This window comes from Mustela putorius, unplaced genomic scaffold (genome assembly GCF_011764305.1).
Source record: "Mustela putorius furo isolate JIRA1106 unplaced genomic scaffold, ASM1176430v1.1 tig00000450_pilon_pilon_pilon, whole genome shotgun sequence".
Taxonomy (NCBI): domain Eukaryota; kingdom Metazoa; phylum Chordata; class Mammalia; order Carnivora; family Mustelidae; genus Mustela; species Mustela putorius.
The window spans coordinates 12144654-12167684 of record NW_025421385.1 but is presented as its reverse complement, the minus strand read 5'-3'; the positions used below and the strand labels follow the sequence as shown (position 1 = coordinate 12167684).

The following is a 23031-nucleotide window of genomic DNA, read 5'->3' as shown; positions in this document are numbered from 1 at the left end:
ATTTTATTTGCTATTTTTTTTATTTTCAAGGATATGGATATTGATGAAGGGCAAGATGGAGTGGAAGAGGAGATCTTTGAACAAGAGGCAAAGAAAGTGGCTGTTCGCTCAAGATCAAGAACACATTCACGATCTCGTTCAAGGTTCTACAATAATATTTAAGAGTAGCTGTGTGTGAACTTTCAAAAGTGGGCTCTGTTTCTTTATATCAAGATTAAAGGAATGTTTTTCTTAAAGTGACATACTGTCCAGAAAGAAGTAATTCAGAATTTCAAAAACAGAAGAATTCTTTGTCCTCTTTTAATTGGGTATATCTGTGGCCATTATTTGAATATTATACATTATTTGTAGCCAATGAACCGTATCACAAGACTTGGATTTGGGATTATACCTGATTTTAGTTAATAATATTTTGATTATATGCAGCTAAGGATACTGTTGCCTCTGAAAACTGTTCAGTCAAGATATAGAGGAACGGTGTTAGAAATTCTATTGTATTTCATTTTATTTCATCTTATAATAATACCAAAAGTGATCATAAAAATAAAACTACAAGAATTTTTTTTATAAATATTAAGCATAGTATCAGATTATTATAAAGTATATCTTACGGTTTTCTTTGTTAACTTTTCAGCATGGCTAAATCTCATTAATGTACATGCGTATTCAAATTTGAGTTGAGGTTTCCTTAACCTGGTAATTCTCATGTAGTTTATATATATTGTTTTTGCTACAAATTGTCTTAAAACTTTAAGTCCTTAGTCTTTAATATTAATATAACCTATTGTCTGCACGTGAATATCCCTGAAAATCTGAGCAAGTATATGTTGGAAGAAGGGCAGTATCTTTAATGACTTACTAGCCATTTATTACTTGTTTCAAGAAGTTATTTGTATTTACCTCTTTTTAAATGAGAGCCTGTGAGTTCTACTCTCTATAAACCCATCTCAGCTCAGTGAGTAATCTAGCCAAAGCAAATACAGTGTTAGAGCTAAAATCTTAACAGCTTCTTTGTCTTAACAAACCTCCTTATTAAGCATTTTGAAGCAGTACAATGATGTATGGTTGATAGGAAAAGAAGAAACTTTCAGTAACACCTGTATTTAAAGTTAAGCACTTTGAAATTTTAGAAGTTGAAAACTTAGAGCAGAATTCTTTAGTGGCCTAATGCCCTGTTGGAAACATTTTCTGTTTCCTAATTTTAAGAGTATAGTGTCTTCATCACCTAAGGATTTTTAAATTTTCTTTAGTCTTTCATTCTTATTCTTGACTCTTTCTTGAAAAATGAGTTGGAGGACACTAAAGAAAAGAAAGTAAGGATTACTGGATAGAATCTTACTGGATTCTACTTACTGGATAGAATCTGATTCTCTTCTACCTGGTATCAGTACAAATTATTGCAAACAAACATCTATTACAGTATGGGCTTGAGCAATACATAGGTTTGAGAAAAATGCATGTTTGATACTTCATTCATTCTACTTAAACATTTTTTAAGAGGTAGTTAAATATAAAACAACCTTTTGTGTGTGTGTGTGTCCCTCCCACGCCCTTACCTATAAGTGAGAAGTTTGACAGAAGAATAATACTGTTGTTAGAAGTAAAATAAGATTTTTTTTTTTTTTTTGGTAGATCACCCAGAAAACGAAGGTCTCGGTCACGGTCTGGTTCTCGAAAACGTAAACACAGAAAGCGATCGCGCTCACGCTCTAGAGAAAGAAAGAGGAAGTCATCACGTTCCTACTCAAGTGAAAGGAGAGCGAGAGAAAGGGAGAAAGAACGGCAGAAGAAGGGATTGCCTCCAGTTCGCTCGAAAACATTGAGTGGTAAGTGACACAGTTTTACAAAGCTTTGGTTTCAATGGATGTTAAAATCATTAACTGCTAGAGTCAACTATTTTTAGACCTAGAAATTGAAAAGTAGTTTAGTAAATGAATGATTTTATTCTTGGTTTTTGTTAAGTGATAGAGGAGAAAAGAAAAAGGAAGAACAGGTTCTTATGAAACACTAAGATCATTGAGAATTGATTTTTTTTTAAACACAAATTGGAACATATAGAACTTGACTCATAACATATAAAGTGGACTAGGCCTACTGTCTCTTACATAGACTCTGTGGTTTCTATTCAGAGTGTCATAGCCAAGTTTGACCACCAGGTCTGGGGAGTAATTATTGAAGGAAGCATATAGATTTTAAAGCTAATTGTAAATTACTGCATTGGCACCAAGAGAGAGATTCCCACTGTACAAACTTTCCCTCCTTTATATGTTAATTGGTAATGTATAATTAGAACAAATTTGTTAATAGTGAGAGTTTGAAGGAGAGTTTACTCTGCAGGAATGTAAGTAGTACCAGATTATTTCTGTGAATTTCTAGTGTGTTAGGATTTCTAAGGTGAACAGACCTACTGCAGATGAGCAAAGTGCATAAAATGGGGCGAAATGTCATTCTTTGCCAAGAGCTGAACACTGATCAGGTTGTCTAATTTCTGAAAGTCTGCTAACAAACTCTTTCTGCTATGGAGATAGATAAATAATTGGTATAATTTATACTGCTGAATCATCCTGGATACCCAGGCTTATAATTAAAAGCAACATCCAGCCACTTACTAAGTTCTGGCATTTTCAGCAAGCTGTGGCTATCTTTCCAGAATCTTACCTGATTGTGAGAGCCAGTGCTAATTTAATAATATTGATATCCCTAAGTCTGAAAATTTGTTTATCTCCTTAGGGTGAGAGACCAAATTCAAACATTTTAGTGCTATCTGATAAAGAAGTAACATCAAAGATCTGACCATAAAATCTATGCTGTGCCTCCCTTCTCATGATACCATTAGGACATACAGAATCACCCATTTTAGGATTTAAGTGGAGTCTCTTCCATTTAGTTCCTCACTTACCATATTATAGCTGCCACCTTTTACATAGTTATCCACCATGGAGTTTATTTTCTGTTGCTGTGTTTTTTTTTCATGAGTCAAACACCATAAAAAGAAAATTCAGAAAGCACAAAAGAAAATACAGTGAAAGTATATCCCTCATTATTTGCCTCAAAACTCTCCTTACTCCAAAGCAATTTCATGTGGCCCCAGTGCATTTTAAACACAGAAGGTAGTATTTCCCTACATTGGTCCTTTGAACACAGAATCTTCATGAGTAGTGCAGTGGATATGGAACATCAACAAGCAGTAATATTCCAGGAATCAGTGTCCGTCCATCGTCGTCGTCTTCGTTGTGGTGTGCACACACACACAAACACACACACACCCTGCCCACCAGCCATGGAATGGGGGAGATTCATTATTGCTTTCTGGGTTAAAAAAAAAAAAAGTTCTCTGTGAGAAAAATTGTGGCGAGACTACCTTGAAACAGTAGGGGAAACATGGAACATATTTCAGGAAGATTAAAGCAGCTGTGATGTGGTAGAAAGAATAATGAAGTGGTGGGACCTATTGTGAAAGAGGTCTAAAAATTTGCTGAGGGTTTGTGGTAGGTTGAATAGTGGTCCTCAGGACCAAAGATGTTCATAGCCAAATTATTGGAACTTGTAAATATGTTACATCACATGGTGTGATTAATCAGGATTTTGGTGTGGGAAGATTAACTTGGGTTATCCAGAACAGCTCAGTGTAATCCAGGGGGCCTTCCTTGTAAGAGAGAAACAAGAGGGTCAGAGGGAAAAGATGATGTGAAGATGGAAGAAAGATGAAGATAGGTAAATGCTCCACTGTTGGCTTTGAAGATTGAAGTTGGGGTCATGAGCCAAGGAATGTAGGCAGTTTGCCAAGGAAACACATTCTCCCCTAGGAGTGTCCAGAAAGAATACCAGCTTGTTGATCCATTTTAGACCTCCACAACTCTAAGAGAATATGTTTTTTTGTTCTAAGCTACTAAGTTTGTGGTACTTTGTTACAGCAATAGAGTAAAACTAATATATTGCACCTTGAGACTTTGGTTGAATATTAAATTATATGTACATAGGGTGAGACTGTGTGAGGCAAAGAAGAAATAGGGTAAGAACATTACCAGAGAATCTGTTGGTTGAATGTTTTATTTTTTTTTAAAGATTTATTTATTTATTTGGCAGACAGAGATCACAAGAAGGCAGAGAGGCAGGCAGAGAGAGAGAGAGGAGGAAGCAGGCTCCCTCCTGAGCAGAGAGCCCGATGTGGGGCTGGATCCCAGGACCCTGGAATCATGGCCCGAGGCAAAGGCAGAGGCTTTAACCCACTGAGCCACCCAGGCGCCCTGGTTGAATGATTCTTAAAACTAACACAGGTCTGGAAGACCTTTGAGTTAAAACCAGCTGGAGTAGAGAAACCTGGTTGAAAAACCTTCGTTCTGTAGAGATCTTGCAGTAGTCACTAGTGTGGGGTTAAATTAGCTCTAGAAAAAAACATGCTGGAGGCCTGCCCCGTAATAGATAAAAGATCATCAAAAGGATGGAAAATGCCATTGATGTAAATCTAGACTTACTAAACTCCGCAAATATATCAGCTGTTGTTAATATTTTGCAAGTGTTTTTGGGAAAAGAAAATGTTCCTGGAGTCATGAACTGTACAGCTTAAAGTAGGCGACAGGTCTTCTGTGTAGGTCTGTTTGTTAAAGGGAAGTACTTCCTGCAGTTAAAATATCTTTTAAGTTTTTCATGGAGACAAGTTAAGGAGTTCAAATTTAGCCTTTTCCCCCATGTATCTCCATGCACATGATTTAAGAATAAGGTGCTGTTTTCACATTTAACTATTGATGAGGAAGAAACATTCACTTAATCATTCCATCACAGACGATTAAAGGTGCAGAGATAGGATTGTAGTGAAAAGTGTTTTTGTGACTTTGTTGCATATTAGAATTACATACAGAATTTTAAATTCCCAGTTCCAACCTGTTGTACCCCATAGCCCTTCATCTTTTAGGGTGACACCCAGGTATCCATAGGTGATTAAAGTATGCAGCCAAGCTTGAGATCAGGTAACAAACAGGAGGTTGAATTTGCAGTAGGTATAGATGAACATCTGAGATTTTAGTTCATTTTAAGTATAACAGATAAAAATGTCACCTAAGTGTTTTAAATATCCAGCTTAAATCTTATTTATTAGTGCTTTTTCTTGAGCTGCTTGAAAGAAATAGCTGTGTCTGCGTGATTTAGGTCATTTGTCTCTTTAATGTCTTGACAGTATGTAGTACTACTTTGTGGGTTGGTCAGGTGGATAAGAAGGCAACCCAGCAAGATTTAACCAATCTGTTTGAAGAGTTTGGACAAATTGAATCCATTAATGTAAGTATCACCTCTTATACGATAGTTAAAGGTTAAAAATATATATATAGAGGATTATCAGTCAGAGAGTCACTTTGATTCCTAATGAGCCCAGTAGAGTATCTGCCTTTAATAATGCACATCCTTATAAGGATTATTTGACTTTAATCATTTCTATGTTTATTTCTGCTCCTGTTATTCTCCATAATTAATTTTTCTTTTTTAGTGGAATTCTAATGAATGTTCTTAGGGGTGTTACAGCAGTATAGCTAGCACTTGGTTCCTAAAGGCATCTAGTGTTTGGGTTAGCAGAAACCCTATCTGTGACTTATTTTAATTACACCCCCCCCCTTTTTTCATAATGAAAATGAGGAAACTGAGTCCCAGAGAATTGTAATCACCTACACATGAGTACATAGATAGTAGTGGAGACACAATAGGACTTGGGGTCCCAATCTTTACCAGTCCCCTTGCTCCTCTCGCCATCTCTCCCTCTCTCAAGAGGAGAGAGAAAAACAGTGACAAGAAAATCTGTCTTTGACTTTTGACTTTGAACTTGAGCGCAACTCTTTCACTCCTCAGCTTGATTTTTTTCAGCACTTTTGCTCCATCCAGTCTCTTTTGAGCATTTTGAGCATTCTTCCTGAAGGTCTCTTCCCTCTCCCACCCCCTAGGGCTAAAACTAAGTCATGGAATCTTTATAGAAATTTGTTTCAGAAGCCTGATTCATTAACCCTATGATTTTATTCACTGTTGTTACTTTTCTGTCTGTTGGACTTTCAACATTTTTTTACCAGGAAATTGGCTGCCTTTCCTTTCTAATCTTAGATCCTTACATGACCAAACTTGACTTTTCCTTATTAATAAGAGCATTCTTTACTGAATTGTTTGACCATTTCGTATACTACTTTCAACCATACATGATCTCATTGGAACCTCACAAGAAGCTGCTTAAGTAATTCCCATTGCTTTTTACCAGTGAGGAAACTCAGTGATTTGCCTGAGTTGCACAGACAATAAATAGTTGATTCGTTGAGTGTTTTAACTTGGGAGTTTTGTATTCCTCTCCCTACACTAGGAGTATGCTGTGGGCTTTTCTTACTCTTTTGTCTTTTAAAATTTCATCTGTCAAAACATAAATTATCTTCCAGAGTCCTTGATTGATCATGTAACCTCTGAATTTTTTTTCTTATTTTCCCCTGAGACGTAAGAAATGTGTTGACAGTTGAAAGAATAGGGATGCCCAAGATCATTCTCTTTAAATTCTTATGAAAGTGCCACAGTTTACAAGGTGATTCTAATGCAAAGTCAAGAATCACTGCTCAGGATGGATCCTGAACCCAAGCAGCATTTGGATAGTCCTATTAAGTGTGACATTTTGGCCTTTGTTCTGTAGTCTTTTGGGTATTAGTTTGCCTCTTCTGTATTACCTTTTAAGAGCATAGTACTTAACAAATAGTAGGTACTGAGTTATTTTGTGAACTGAAATGTATTGAATGGCTAATGATAAAATCCAGAATTTGAAAAATTGATGGAAAATTTATAAACCTTTCACTTGGTTGGGGGGGGGTCGAGGACTGAGTAAAAAGTTCATTTGATTTAACACTTAGGGGGTCATTAGTAAGCTGGAAGACAATTTTTCAGTGCATTGATAAAGAGTTGGGTCTATATTGCAGAAGAGAAAGAAATGTGTAGGGGGTTAGACTTCTTTTTTGAGAAGTTTGGTATTCAAGTTTTGGAAACTAGCTTGACATGAACTCTGAGTGAAAGTGAAAACACTAAGGCTGTTTTCGTATTTGTGTTAAAAGCTTTGTCCAGAAGCACTTGGGCAAAATTAAATTTTGTATAGTGAAGCTTTAGTGTCACCATTTGTTGTAGATTATAGATTTTATATTAAGGATAGGATACTTCCCCCAAACAAAAATCTTTCTGACGTTACTCAGTATGACATTTGGAAAATTTGAAATATTTTCAATTATTTGAATAAATTACATGCTTTCAAATATGTTGGCCATGCAGTATTGGTTTCTTTTTATCTGGTTGTGTTGTATACATGTCTTTTTTACACTTTTTGTTACAGTATATACTGTGTATTAGACAAACTTTGACATATGATAGTCACGATTTTGCTTATGTTATGATGTAGAATGAGACCCAACCAAATTTAGAATTCTTTTTTAAACTAAGTAATTAGTTGTACATGGGTAATACCAATAAACAGCCAAAAAAGAAAAGGGAAAAACCATTGAGTCTTAATAGTCTAAGTGATCTGTTTCATTAAAACCATAAAATAATGTCAGAATGAATGCCTTCATGTTTACTGTTTCTAAAGAAAATTTTTTTTAATAGATGATTCCTCCCAGGGGCTGTGCTTACGTCTGCATGGTTCATCGACAAGATGCTTTTCGGGCTCTTCAGAAACTTAGTTCCGGATCATATAAAATTGGGTCTAAGGTCATTAAGGTGAGATTGGAGGGGATGGAGCCATGCTCTTCTTTCATTGGATTATTGGAATGTTCCTGTGTTTGATACATCCTCTTTTTTGATAATAAGGAAAAACCTCTAGAAAAGCTTATTATTTCAGTATTGTTGAGTTATAGAATTAGAAATAGGTTAAAAATAGTAACTAAAACTTTAGTCAGATGATTCTTTGAAATCACACTTCTAGTTCTCTTGTTCAACCAGGGCACCATTATATGAGTAGAACTTTCTTTACAAATTCTTTTTCCTTTTCTTCTTTCTTTTCGCTTTCCTTCCTCTCCTCTCTTCTCTTCTCATTTCCTTTCTTTCTTTCATTTATAAGTGACCTCCACACCCAATGTATGGGGCTCAAACCTATACCCCTGAGATCAAGAGTTGTATGCTCCACCAGCTGAACCAGCCAGACACCCCAATAAGCTTACCTTTTATTCACTACTTTCTCCTAATGCTTCCTAATTTATACCACTTAAGTATATTATTATTTCCTTCTTTTTAACATCTTATGTTGTACAACCCAGGCTACTGTGAAGGGTTTATTAATAAGTATTTTTTTTTCCTCTTAATCTTTAAACTGAGTGTTTATTGTATATTTCAAACATACTGTGTATGTTTATTTGTATATTGTATATTTAATGTTTATTTTTACTTCTTGTGACTAATTTACATTTTATTTCTGCACTTGATTTATTTTGTCAGTTTCTGCAACTGAATTAAAAATTAAAAAAAAAACAACTTCCAAGGTAGACAGTGTTTTGTCGTTTCATGGCAGAGAGTTTCCTCTGTGTGAAGTGTCTCCTTTCCAGGACTACCAAGATACTGTTTAAATTATGACAACTACTCTAATTATTACTAATGTAGGTTGACATTTTTATGGTGAAAAGTAGATTTGGATTGTTTTGGAAGTGTGTTTTTTAGTTTTAGTAAAAAGTGGAAATAAATACCATGTTATAAATGCTGTTGCTATCTAATGCAGGCTTTATTTTAAAAACAAAAACAGGAGATACACGGAAAAACTTGGCTACTCTTATTTTTCTAGCATCAAGTGATGCTTTGCTTGTTAGCTAATTATTTTTTTTTAAGTTTTTTTTTTTTAAAGATTTTATTTATTTATTTGACAGAGAGATCACAAGTAGGCAGAGAGTCAGGCAGAGAGAGAGAGAGAGGAGGAAGCAGGTTCCCTGTTGAGCAGAGAGCCTGATGCGGGACTCGATCCCAGGACCCTGAGATCATGACCTGAGCCGAAGGCAGCGGCTTAACCCACTGAGCCACCCAGGCGCCCTAAAGATTTTATTTATTTGTCAGAGAGAGACAGAGTGCACAGACAGGCAAAGTGGCAGGCAGAGTCAGAGGGAGAAGCAGACTCCCTGCCAAGCAGGAGCCTGATGAGGAGGTCGATCCTAGGACACTAGGATCATGACCCAAAGTGAAGGCAGCTGCTTAACCAACTTAGCTACCCAGGCGTCCTTGTCCAAATAATTTTATTTGTATTTATATTGTTTGCATATAATTTTATCTGGTTTTTAACTGTATACCTGAACTTTCTGTTTTCTTCTCTTCATTCCTAATAGATTGCTTGGGCTTTAAACAAAGGTGTAAAAACAGAATATAAACAATTCTGGGATGTGGATCTTGGAGTTACATATATACCATGGGAGAAAGTTAAAGTGGATGACTTGGAAGGTTTTGCAGAAGGAGGCATGATTGACCAGGAAACTGTAAATACTGGTAAGAGCACTAAGGGTAGTTTTGTTGTTTAAAAAAACTAGGCTTAAAAAGTTGTAATTGATGAGAGTTGTGCATGATAAGGTGAACTGTGCTTATTTTATTTCTGGATTCTATGCCCCAAAAAGAGGAAAAGAAAAACAAAACACTGCCATTTCCGGTATATAGGCTTAATGTGTCTTATTTCCTAAATGTCAAAGTATAGTGTTTTAGAAGTCTGTAAATGTAGCATTTTTCCTGTATGTCTTTTAGAGTTCTGCTGTTTCAGAGAAAGAGTTATATATATGGAGACTTTTTTTCTTTTAATTTGACAGAGAGAGCAAGAGAGGGAACACAAGCAGGGGGACTAGGAGAGGGAGAAGCAGGCTTCCTGCAAAGCAGGGAGCCGGATGCAGGCTCAGTCCCAGGACTCTGGGCTCATGCTTAATAACTGAGCCACCCAGGCATTCCTGTGGAGACTTTTAAATTAAATATTTCAGTTACTTGAGTGTAAATAAGAACTGGGAACGTAAGAAGTTTCTTTGAAGGACTTCAAAGAAAATTATTTTGGTTAGTATCCATGTGGTGAATGGCAGGAATAGAATCTTAGTTTAGAGAGCTGTACTTCCGGTTCATGCAGTTCTAGAATGCTTAGAACCAAATGATCATCTGGCCTGTTTCTTTAAATTTGTGTTTTTATTTTTAAAAATACCAGTTATAGGGACGCCTGGGTGGCTCAGTTGGTTGAGAGGCTGCCTTCGGCTTGGGTCGTGATCCCAGCGTCCTGGGATAGAGTCCCATATCGGGCTCCTTGCTCAGCGGGGAGCCTGCTTCACCCTCTGCCTCTCCCTGCCACTCTGTCTGCCTGTGCTTGCTCTTTCTGACAAAAAAATAAAATAAAATAAAAATACCAGTTATAAATTGACAAAATAGTTAGCATTTATAACCAGAAGAAATCTTAAAATGGATACTTAGAAAATAATTGAAATGAATAATTGAAAATAATTGAAATAGCTTATTTCTTCACATCTTAGCTCTTTTACCAAAGTAAGCTAGCTAATTTTCAGTATATATTCATTTTTAGGCCAGTGCAAATATTTTCAAACATTTTTTCAGTGCTTTTCTTCTTGTCAGTCTTTTTATTTTTTATTTTTTTATTCATGTTTCTCTTAAACACTTACTCATTCAGTACATACTTTAGTTCCTATTGTTTGCCAGCCATGATTTTAGGAACTGGGATTATATCAGTGAGACAGACAAAAATCCTTCCTCTCCTGGAGTGCTAATTGTAGTACAGAGGTTGACAGTCAATAGTCCATGGGTCAAATCCTGACTGCAAGCTCTTCTATAGGGTTTCATTGAAACCATACTCAGTTGTATGGTTTATAATACTTTATATTTTATGACTTTTTTTTCCAGCAGCAATTGAATAGTTGCAACAGAGAACATGTGCCTGGAAAGTCTAAAATACTTAGTATAGGGAAAGTTTGCCAACCTGTGTTTCCAGTGGAAAGAAACAGACAATAAACAAAATGGATAAACTCTATAATATTTCTAGGTTGCTAAGTTCTAAGAAGAAAAATCAGGGAAAAGAGGACAGTATGGGTGTGGAGCTGTTGCAGTTTTACGTGAAGAAGATGTAATGGAGAGAGTGATATTTGAAGGAGTGAGACGTACAGCTCTCTGGAGAAAGCATTCTAAAGAGAGGGAACAGTATGTGCAAAGTCTGTTAAAAAATTATGAGACCAGTATGATTTGAGCAAAGTTAGCGAGGAATGAGGAGTAGGAGATAAAGTCAGGTGTACAGAAGACAGAGTCATATTATAGTCTTAGTAGTCATTATAATGACTTTTGATCTTTACTCTGAGGGCGATGGAGAGCCATTAGAAGAACCAAGAGCTTCTTTGTTCTATTTTTGCATAGTTGTGTTTTCAGAAAGATTTTTCTTAATTGGGTTAATACTTTTCCTTGTCGGTCTCCCCTTGTACCTTGTGACACAATATAGGGTAAGATTTGGTCCTCCTATATCAGATGGCCTTTGAGATAATATCTATGATATCTTCTAATTATTTTAGTATCTTTCATTTGTGGCATGTGTTATGCTTCTTTGGACTCCTTAGTATTCTCATCAGACTTTGCTGGCACCTATAGTTGTGGACACATCTTAAAGATCTGCCAAGGTAGATGAAGATGTGGCGATGAAATAAATGTATATGTAGAAATAAAATGAAAATTTTGCACTTTGCACCAATCCAGAGGAAATCAATTTCCAAATATTTTGTTTAGAGTGGGAAACTGTGAAAAGCTCAGAACCCGTTAAAGAGACGGTCCAGACAACTCAGAGCCCAACTCCAGTTGAAAAAGAGACAGTGGTCACAACCCAGGCAGAGGTTTTTCCTCCACCTGTTGCTATGTTACAGGTTAGTGCTGGGTGTTTTGTTATTGTTAATGTGTTGTCTTACATTTCTGTTTTTACTCCTGTATTTACTTTATAAAACTTGAAGGAAGTTGTCCAAAATAGAATAAATTAGTTTTGTCAAATAATTTTGGGGAAAAATTTTTTTTTAATGGTGTCATTTATATGTAAATGCTTATTTATTGTACAAGTATTCATGTTCTGCTGCTATGACATTCACTGTTCAAGGTACCTGGGATAAGGCTACATTAGTGGAAAGAAAATCATGCAAACCCCTGTCCGTATGTAGCTTTTGTTTTCAAGAGGGGAGATAGAAAATGTAAAAGAAGTAATTTTGTGAGATACTGTGGAAGGAAGAGAGACTATGAGGGTTATTAGGAGTGCCTGGATAAGTGCTTATGATTGTGAATAAAATGGTCAGAGCACACTCGAGAATGTGACATTTGGGTGACGACTCAGAGTTGCTGAGGGAATTAACCATGTGGCTACCTGAGGAAGAGCGCTCCATGCAGAGGGAACAGCCAGTGCAAAGGTGGCCCTAGGCCAGGAGTGTATTTGGTGTGTTCCAGGAATAGTAAATAGGCTAGAAGTGTAGTGAATGAGAGTCAGCTTAGTGGGAGGGAGACTTCTAGAAGGACTTTGGTTTTCACTCTGAGATGGAGCATTATTGGAGGAATTCGAAGAAAGGAGTGACTTGATCTGGCTTTAAAGGTTTTAAAAGATCTGGTTTTAAAGGATCGCACTAGCTGCTATTTTGAGAATAGACTAGTGGGCATTAATGAAAGTAGGGAGACCAGTGAAGAGACAGTTGCAGCAATCCAGATGAGAGCTAATGGTGGACTGATACACAGACTGATGGCAGTGGAGAGAATGGGAAATGGTCAGATAATTAGGGGTTACGTGATGGTGTGTTGATTTTGTGGCATGATGAGACTTTTGTGAGAAAGAGAAGAGGTAAGGTTTTTGGTTTGAGAAATTGGAAAGACAAAGCTATCCTTAACTGAGAATGGGAAAGACATTTGGGAGTTCAATTTTGTATAAGTGATGTTTGGAGTGTTTTTCAGACAATGAAGTTGAATAGACCATTGACAATATGAAATTTAGGAAAGAGGTACACCCAGAGTACAAGTAAATATTTAGGAATTATTGTCCCTAGGATGAGTAGAAAATACCTTTGCTAGGAGTAGAAAATCCCACCATTTTAAAACAGTTACTGACATGTTTCCTCATGGTTAGGTTGCATACCATAGCTGGGTATTACAAACTTAGTGGGAGGTGACAGTTTAAAGTTGATCATGATACTCACTATTCAGGCAGATGCCCATTACTTTATGTCATTTTAATGTAGGATTTCAGTCTCCATGTATACTGTCTTTTGAATAATACTGCCTTGCTTATACCCCAAGTTAGAGTCAATTATAAGTATGCAAGAAGGAAAATAACAAAACAACTTAATATAATGGTATTTGTTATCTCTCTTAGAAAGAAATAGAAATTGTTTATCTTTAGTTGTTCTAAGATGTAATCATTGCCGATGGATAAAGTGATTATGGGCTTTTTATTTTCTATTCATAAAAGATTCCAGTAGCACCAGCGGTGCCTGCAGTTAGTCTAGTCCCACCAGCATTTCCTGTCTCAATGCCGGTTCCTCCTCCTGGATTCAGTCCAATCCCTCCACCACCTTTTCTGCGAGCGAGTTTCAACCCTTCACAGCCACCTCCTGGTAAGAAATTTTCATCTTTTAATTTTATTTTATTTACTTGAGAGAGAGAAAGAACATGAGTGGTGGAGGTGGGGGCAGTGGAAAGGGAGAGAAGCAGGCTCCCCACTGATCAGGGAGTCCAACATGGGGCTCGATCCCAGGCCCCTGAGATGTTGGCCTGAGCTGAAGGCAGATGCTTAACTGACTGGGCCACCCAGGCACTCCAGGAATTTTCATCCTATGTGTACTCTACTTAGAATATCATTCATTCATGCATTTAGAAAAAAAAATTTTTAATTTATTTTCCTTAAATAAACCCTACACCCAGTGTGGGGCTTGAACTCATAACCACAAAATCAAGTTACATGTTCTGTCTACTGAGCCAGCCAGGCGCTCCACAGTGTCCTCCAGATTGTTATGTTTCCAGGTTAAGATGCTATAGGTGATCAGTTTTCAAATCTTAGCGTACATAGGGATGACTTGGAGGGCACAGTAAAAACAAAGTGCTGGGCCTGGCTTCCTTTTGCTTTACTAACCTGAGGTGGGGCAAGACAGTTATATTTCTGACAAGTTCCCAGGTGATGCAGGTGGTTGAAGGACCAGCACCGACAGAGAAAAAAATGGAATCCTGTAAAAGCATTGAAATACTTTTAAAATAATTTAAAATTTATGTTGAATTTTTCTTATCAGAATTCTCTGTGGTTATCACCCATTCATCAGGAAGTATGCATTAAATTTATATACGGACTGTTCCTCCTAAAAATCATAGTTTTCATTTCGACATAAGAAATTATAATCTATCTAAAAATGCTGATTGAATTTGTAATACTTTTTTTGACCTTATAAATTTTTGATAAAAGTTCATTGAGTCAGCATTTCTAGTTTAGAAGCTATAGATTACTGAACATACATCAATTAAATATAAATAATAGCTTGTATAGCTTAGGGATGGAACTCTTAAGTTTTAGACCATGGGAGGTTAGAAGAATGAGGGAGAGGCACAGGGATCAAATGATAGAAATTGTTTTTCAAAGCTATATTTATCTTTCCTTGAACTTCATGAACTCTTCACATATTGTAAGAAGAAAAGTATTTTGATTTCTGTTTAAGTTCTTACCAATTGAACAGAATTCATAAAAACTGTCAACCTTATCTCAGAATGGTTGTAATTTATTTGTCTTACAACAAAATTTTCACATTGTAATTAAATACATAATTTGAAATTGATGCAGAACTTATTTTATCTTACATGTTAAAGATTGGGAAATTACTCTTGTCAGATACGGAATCAATGAAAATGTGGGATCTGAATTAAAATTTTTCAGAAGATAATTTTTAAGATTAATTTTAGAAAGAGAGAGAGCTGGGGGAGGGGCAGAGGAAGTGAGGGAGAAAGACTCAAGGATTCTGCGCATGGAGTGCAAAACTGGATGTGGATGTGGTGATCTTAAAATCTTGAGATCGTGATCTGAGCCAGAACCAGGGGTCGGGTGTTTAACTAACTCCACCACCCAGGCACTCTTTCAGAAGATAATTTTTAAAGAATTATTTCAAAAACCATACCACATGGACTTTGTCAAGTCATTGCCTAGCATTCATTTGTTGAATTATCTTTATTTTTCTGTTATTTTTAGCCACTGGTTTGTTGTGGGCATTTTTTGTTATTTTTCTTCAAAGTTTTATTTGGTGGGGGAAGAGGGAACCCTGGGGAGGGGCAGAGGGAGAGAATGTTCAAGCAGACTCCCTGCAGAGCATGGAGCCTGACGTGGGGCTTGGTCTTACAACCCATGAGAACATGACTTGCACCAAGATCAGAAGTCAGGTGCTTAACCGACTGAGCCATGCAGGTGCCCCTTTAGCCACGGTTTTTAAATTAAATTTAATGGTAGTTCTGATCTTAAAATGCAAAGGAAACTGGTTTATAGTTTGATCACTTGACATTTAAAATTATTAAATAGTATTAAGTTGAAGGTTTATTTCAGTGCTCAAAAAATAATATAGTAACATCCAAGGTTAATGAAAATATTTTGATCTAGTAGATGGCATATAAATCAAAGAAATACAGTAGCACATTTTACAGATGACATTATTGCATATAGTGTTATCAACAGCATAACATATAGTATTTAACTCCCCATGCAATCATTGTGCCTAACATACAAAACAAGTTGCCTGGTTCTTAATAAACTTTGACTTTATCACATCATAGAGAGTGTGACAGGACTTACACACATGAGTAGATAAATAGGACATGATCATGATAAGGATCTCTGTGCTTCACTTAGCTTACTTAAGGTCAAATATAATGTAGTGTTTATAAAAGTGACTTTTTAAAACAGATTTCTTTATTTTAGAGAGAAGTGTGTGCATGAGTGTGGGGCAGAAGGAGAGGGTGAGAGAATCTTAAGCAGACTCCCTGCTGAGTGCGGAGCCAGATGCAGGGTTTGATCCCTCCACCCCAAGAACATGACCCCAGCCAAAATCAAGAATCAGCTGCCCAACCAGCTGAGCCATCCAGGCACCCCTAGAAGTGATCTTTTAGATGGAAAATATATTCACAAATATAAGGTCATAGTAATGGAAGACTTTTCAAGAATATAGAATTTCATTTATAGATGTTGAAATCTTGGAGTGGAAAGAAGTAACTTTTCTGCTATTTTATTTTTGGTCTTTTTTTCCCCGTGTAGGTTTCATGCCACCTCCAGTTCCACCACCTGTTGTACCACCGCCCACCATTCCACCAGTAGTACCAACATGTGAGTTTTCTGCTTGGGGAATTTTCTTTATTCATGGTAGTGTTAACTTATTAACGCTCACTCTTATGAATTATTACTTTTTTATTATAAAAATTATAGACAAATTTTTTCATTAAGTGATTTTGAAAAAATTAACATTATTATAGGACAGTCCTTCTGTATTCAGATTTGCTGTGTTGTCTCAAAATGGCATTTACAATTGGTTTTAGTCACAATTCAGAGTCCCCAAAGAGTTGTGTGGTTGGTTTGTATTGTGTATTAAATGTCTTAGTATAGAGCAGTGTTGCTGAAATGTCCCTTTCTTTTTTCATCTTTTGTGTCTTTGATTTGTGAAGAAACAGTCACTTCTGTATGCTAGATTCCAATCAATTTGGTTTTTTTCTTTGTGGCATCAGATTTGTTCCTCTGTCTTCTGATTTTTCTGTACAGAGTAAGTTTTTTGTGCTTTGAATGTGCTTCAACATTTTTAGCAACAGTGGTGGTAAGACGGATCAGGGCATTCCGTTAACAGAACCTCGGCACTAAAAACGTTTCCCTTCAAATTTTCGTCTGATGGCTCCATCCATTGATCATTATTGCTTTTTAATCTCTTTCCTTTAGTTGCAAAGTGCCAGTCTTCTGAATTTTTTGATTTTTCCACATTTCTTACCTAGAATTTTTCTGTTTAAAAAAACCTTTCTTTTACCAGCTAGTAGTATTTAGATCTTGAGGTACATTTGTACAGGAGAACCATGGTAGATGCTAAGTTCTTGTCTCTGCCATTTTTCAGCATAATGAGTTTAATTCCATAGGTATTTCCAGTGATACCCGGTGACCGAAGGGGAAGAGGTTTTTTCTTATTTCTCTTCCTCTTTCTCGTCCTCTCTTTTTCATCTCTTTCTCCTTCATTTTCTTTAGTGTTTATGGAGTAAGAGTTTCACTTTCGAGCAGTTGCATTCACTTTTCTTTTTGAAGTTGTTTGTTTTATCTCTAGACAGCAAGACCTTTCATAGTTGCTTCTCTATCCTTTCGAGATGACATCATCAGTTTTTGGAGAACTTAGTAGCTTTCTGTCCCAATATTGGTTCAAAGGACTTTATTTTAAGGACAGTGTGTGTAACAGAGAACTGACCTCTTGACAACATAATCCATGTTTCTTGTAAACTCTTCTCTACTTTTGTGTTCATATGGGATTAGGGGCCTTCTCTTTTGTTATTTTTGGTTCATTAGGAAGAATACTTTATTCTTCCTAAAAATTAGAAAAGTTTTCAGAAGCCATTTCTGAATTCAGCATTCACAGAGATTCATCCTAGAGTTTACCTCCCAATTATTTCTTTAGTTTATTCATTTTAGAAAATCTGGGATCAGTTGAATAGAGAAAGAGACATACAGCCATGTGTCAGGTACTCTCCTAGGTGCTTCCACTGTCTTGTTTAATTCTCATAATTCCCATACATGATCTCAGATGGTTTTACTCCTATTTTATAGCTCTGTTATGTGCTAACAGTGTGTCCAGGTAAGTTGGAATTAAATATGAGGGTAAAACAGTTCTTAAAATTCCCAAGTACATGATGTAACTGTATTGTGACATAAACTGAACTAAAAATTCTGATGGTTTGTGATTTTATATTCCTCTGGTGGTTTTTTAACAGCTGGGTTTTCTACTCATTTCTTTAAAATGGAAGGGTTATACTTTTTTATTTGTAGTCTCCTTTACCTCTTCTTAATGTGATGGGTTTCTAACCTCATTTGACAAGAAGTAGTGAATGTAAGGATCCTAGTACATTATAATTTCAGGGGATTTGAGTAGATTTGTATTACTGTATGTGTCTGTCAGTCCGCATGAATCATTTCTGTATATTCAGAATTTCATGTACTGACATTTTCGTAAATTATGATTTTTTTTTATTATTGGAATTTTTGTTGTAAGTCCTGGTCTTTATTTTACCAAACATTTTTTATGAAACTCTTTCCAAAAATTATTGTTTTCCTTATTTAAAAAAAATAAAGCTCTCTAAATGTAATTTAGCCTCTTCTGATGACTTGTCATTTTGAGCATCATTTATTATATACTGTGCTAGGTAATAGATACCAATAAATGAAACAAACTGTAAAAGTTCATTTTCATTATAAATAAAATAGAGGTGCCAGAAGAGAATTCATGCGTGTCATGGTAACTGAGTAGTCTTACCAGACAGTTGGAGAGAGAGGACAGGAAGGCATTAAAACTTTGGAAGGCCATTGTTGGTCATGCTTAATATTTTTAACTTAGCACATGAATTGCTTGCCTAATTAAATCTGAAATATATTTTCTCCCTCTTTAAACAGCTTTAGTGCAGCCGCCATTATCCATGACTCCAGAAACTGTGAAAGATGTTGGATTTGGTGGTCTTGTTTTACCGGGTGGTTCTGTTGCCAGCAATCTTGCTACTTCCACTCTGCCAGCCGGAAATGTTTTTAATCCTCCAACTAAACAAGGAGAGCCTGAAGAAAAAGTACCTCATCTTATAGACCACCAGATTCCTTCTGGCGAAAATACCAGATCAGGTAAAACCAATAAATTCCCCAGAAATACATAGTTAAATCATAAGCACTGCCTCTCTATATTGGTGTTTAATTCTGAGATGAACTGTAACCGCTGCACCAGTATTGCAATGTTGCAGTGTTTAAAAAGAGATCACTATTTCCTAGAATTTGTCCTCAAAAAAAGTTGGCATTTTGTTCAGAATAGCAATAGATTTTGGCACCTTTCTTTTTAGATCTGTACCCCCTCTTTTTTGCATCTATTGGGACTGCTTTAATGTGTTGGTATGAAAATACAAGTGCAAGAAATATGTATGCTTAAAGATAAGAATGAAAGATAAGAATGACATATGAATAACTTCTACCCGATACTCTCCAACTAGGTCTAAAAGATAAATATATTTGAAAGTAGCATGTCCTCTTTCATGGCACCACTGTTAGTATATTAAAATTTGTTTGTGCTTTAGAAATATCTTTGTTAAAGATGGAGAATTACTCTAATATCTGACATTTTTCCTTAATTTTAATGTTCCATGTAAAGATTTTTAGGTAACACCCCACTTGCGTTTTAATATTTAAATTTTATGATGCATGGTATTAATAGTTTTAACTTTTAATATCTAATGTGTCTTGATTCTTCTGGGATACACGTCGTTGATTAACTCTAGGCTGACGAATTATAGCATTAGTAATTACAAATATAGTTTCCTTTTATACCAGAATGATTTTTTGTGTGTTATTTTTTCTCTTTCTGTTTTAGTGATTCCAAATGATATTCCAAGTAGCCCTGCAATGTTAGGAGGACAGCCACCAAATGTGACAAGCAATTCTGGAATTCTGGGAGTCCAAAGACCAAATGTATCGAGTAATTCTGAAATTATTGGAATCCGACCATCTAATGTTTCCAGTAGTTCTGGGATGATTGGAGCCCAGCCACCAAATATTCTAAATAACTCTGGAATTTTGGGACTACAGCCACCAACTGTGTCAAGTAGTTCTGGACTTTTGGGAGTGCTCCCCCCAAATATCCCTAATAATTCTGGACTTATAGGAGTACAGCCACCAAATGTTCCAAATGCCGCTGGACTTTTGGGAACACAACCACCAGCTGGGCCTCAAAACTTACCCCCTTTAAATCTCTCTAATCAAAGGATGCCTGCAATGCCAATGTTAGACATTCGTCCAGGACTAATGCCACAGACACCTGGACCCAGATTCCCTTTAATACAGCCTGGAATTCCACCCCAACGGGGAATCCCTCCCCCATCGGTACTGGATTCACCTCTTCATCCACCACCCCGTGGTCCTTTTCCTCCAGGAGATATTTTTAGTCAGCCAGAAAGACCTTTTCTAGTTCCTGGAAGACAAAGTGTAGACAATGTTACTAATCCAGAAAAAAGGATACCACTTGGGAATGATAACATTCAACAGGAAGGAGATAGAGATTACCGGTTTCCTCCCATTGAAGCCAGGGAAAGCATTAGTAGACCTCCCCCAGTGGATGTTAGGGAAGTTGTTGGACGGCCTATAGATCCAAGAGAAGGTCCTGGAAGGCCTCCATTAGATGGTAGGGATCATTTTGGAAGACCTCCAGTCGATATTAGAGAGAATCTTGTAAGGCCAGGCATAGATCATCTTGGTCGAAGAGACCACTTTGGCTTTAATCCAGAGAAGCCCTGGGGGCATAGAGATTTTGATGAGAGAGAACATCGGGTTCTACCTGTCTATGGTGGTCCAAAAGGCTTACATGAAGAAAGAGGTAGATTTCGGTCTGGAAGCTATCGATTTGATCCTAGAAGTGGTCCTTGGAACAGAGGATTTGGACAAGAAGTTCACAGAGATTTTGATGACCGCAGAAGACCCTGGGAGAGGCAAAGGGATAGGGATGACAGAGATTTTGATTTCTGCAGAGAAATTAATGGAAACCGTCTTGGACGAGATAGAATTCAGAACACCTGGGTCCCCCCTCCTCATCCTCGGGTTTTTGATTTTTTTGAAGGGGCCACTTCTCAACGAAAAGGTGATAACGTGCCTCAGGTTAATGGTGAAAATACTGAGAGACATGCCCAGCCACCACCTTTACCAGTACAGAATGATCCTGAACTTTATGAAAAACTGACATCTTCAAGTGAAATAAACAAGGAGAAGAGTGACACAGTTGCTGATATAGAAAGTGAACCAGTGGTAGAAAGCACAGAAACTGAGGGGACATAATCATCACTCAGTAGGTAAAAGATACCTTTTGTAAAGTTGTCATCTCTCTGTAATAGATTAATGGCTGACTGGACCATAGTTCACTTTTGTCTGCCAGAATTAAGTTAATCTGATGTTCATGTTCACCTTTCTCTTAAAATAATTGTACAACTGACTTGTATAGACATTGTTCTTAATATGAACATGGTAGGTAAACATTTTTTTATTTTTCTGATAAAATATAAATGTTGCCCCCAGATTCTTTTAACTTCAAGGAAATGAATAACAGCTTGTCAGAGACTTCCTATGGAAGAAAGAATTTTTTAGATATTACCATTAGGTTGGATATGGTAATAGATATATTTCAAAATAGCAAGTGGTGGTATATCTTATCCATATCTTTAGGCTGCTGCAGAATTTTAAGGTAATAGACAAAGCTGTGATATTTTATGCAAAGACTGGCTCTAGATATTTGAGGAGCACAATACAGAGATTTTAAAAAGTGATTTTGTAAAATCTATACTATGGTCTCTGTTTCTCCAAAGTAAGTGTTTGTGATTTGTTCCTCATACTGCAGTGAGTAAAAAAGAAAAAAAAAAAAAAAAGAAAACAACATAAATATTAAAGTACCTTTCATTGTTGGGTGAATTTTGTTTTTAGATGCCAATAAAACTTACTTGTTTGATAACAGTGTTCTAGGAATTGTATTTTTTTAATCTACAAATTCTTAAAACCCTGGATCATTAGCAGCATGTGCTTAGTAGTTGCAGAAGTTTTTTATTACTCTTAATAACAACAATGAAGAACTGTGTGGTGGAAAAACATGTACTTTGATATAAAAATCATGCAGTCTCATTAGTATGTATGTAATATCTGTATATATTTATTGTGTAAGTCATATATAGATTTTTCTGTTTCTCTGTGTGTCTTCATGTACATACAGAGAAAAATAGTTAATAGTTTAGATAATAAAATATTCTTTCAAAATCAGATAGAATATTAGAGAAATTTGGCTGGTTGACAATGCTTGTAGTCAAAACTCTTAGCCTTTATGAAGGTAAAATAAGAATGATTGTAAAGAAATGCATTGGCCGTTTGGCAGTTCTGTTTTAATGTAGTTAGGCATGAAGCCAGAGTTAGCATGGAGCCAAAATTCACATGAATGCTTGCATTGCTTTGTTTCACATTATATTTGCTATTCTGCCTAGATAGTGCTAGTACTAAAGTACTTAATTGGTCACTTGCCTGAAGTGAATTTCTTAATTGCAAAGAATGTATACAGGTGTTGGTGGATTTAAAAATATTATATATATCAGGAACAAAGTGTCCACCATGTGTTTTGTAGGCGCTGGGTAATACTGTTAAGATTAGCCTCCAAGGTAAACTGAGCAGCAGAAAAATTGGGGATTGGTTTTCTATTTATTTATTTATTTTTGCTTTTAATTTTCATTTATTTGCTGTTTGTTTTCCTTTGGGTTTTACATATATATACAAATATATAAAAACATTGGGTTTTTTTGGTTCCTAATGAAGACTTTCATTTGGTCCTATGAATAGACATTTTTGTTCCCTATGCATTCCCAACTATTCATCTTTTGCTCTGTTGCTCTAAAATTCTTAAGCTACGTTTTTCAAGCCTGCCCAGAGTAATGATAGAACACACCAGCTATTTAAAATTGGATTGCTTTTGCTTACCTCTTGATGGTGTAAAGAGCTGTAAGAGCTTTATGGATGGTTCCTGGCCAAAAAATCAAGCCATTTCTTCTTAGAGGTTCTGAACAGATATAGTACATTATTTGTTTTGTTACATGAAAAAGTGGGTACGAGTGGAAATTGGGTGTTTATTTCTATGGTAATTCAGTCTAGTAATTTGAATTGGTTTCAGTCTTTTCCTTAGGAAAACAGGAAAAACTGTGATGTTGGTACAGAGTATTAATGTTCAGGAATGATTAGCTTTGTCCTTAAGGAGCTTGTATTGACTGGGATTTCAAACTACTTTAGTTGCATTTACTATTATTAAAATTAAG

General features: G+C 36.2%; 1 protein-coding gene across 12 annotated transcripts in view; it reads left to right on the top strand.

Moving 5' to 3' along the window:
- SCAF8 (SR-related CTD associated factor 8) overlaps positions 1-23031 on the top strand; it is a 222746-nt gene that overhangs the window by 66113 nt on the left and 133602 nt on the right. For 8 of the 12 annotated variants that reach the window (XR_001177198.2, XR_006606800.1, XR_006606799.1 and 5 more), the window contains exons 12-21: positions 31-143; positions 1633-1826; positions 5174-5274; positions 7603-7716; positions 9303-9459; positions 11722-11855; positions 13430-13574; positions 16241-16309; positions 18617-18835; positions 19572-21039. Coding sequence is in view for 6 of the 12 variants with exons in the window: in XM_004778196.3 (XP_004778253.1) it covers positions 31-143; positions 1633-1826; positions 5174-5274; positions 7603-7716; positions 9303-9459; positions 11722-11855; positions 13430-13574; positions 16241-16309; positions 18617-18835; positions 19572-21025 (2700 nt within the window). In the remaining 6 variants the exon portion in view is untranslated. Of the gene's footprint in view, positions 1-30; positions 144-1632; positions 1827-5173; positions 5275-7602; positions 7717-9302; positions 9460-11721; positions 11856-13429; positions 13575-16240; positions 16310-18616; positions 18836-19571; positions 21693-23031 lie in introns of those variants that run through there. The other 4 variants (XM_045080152.1, XM_045080153.1, XM_013048797.2 and 1 more) reach the window with 1 other exon arrangement.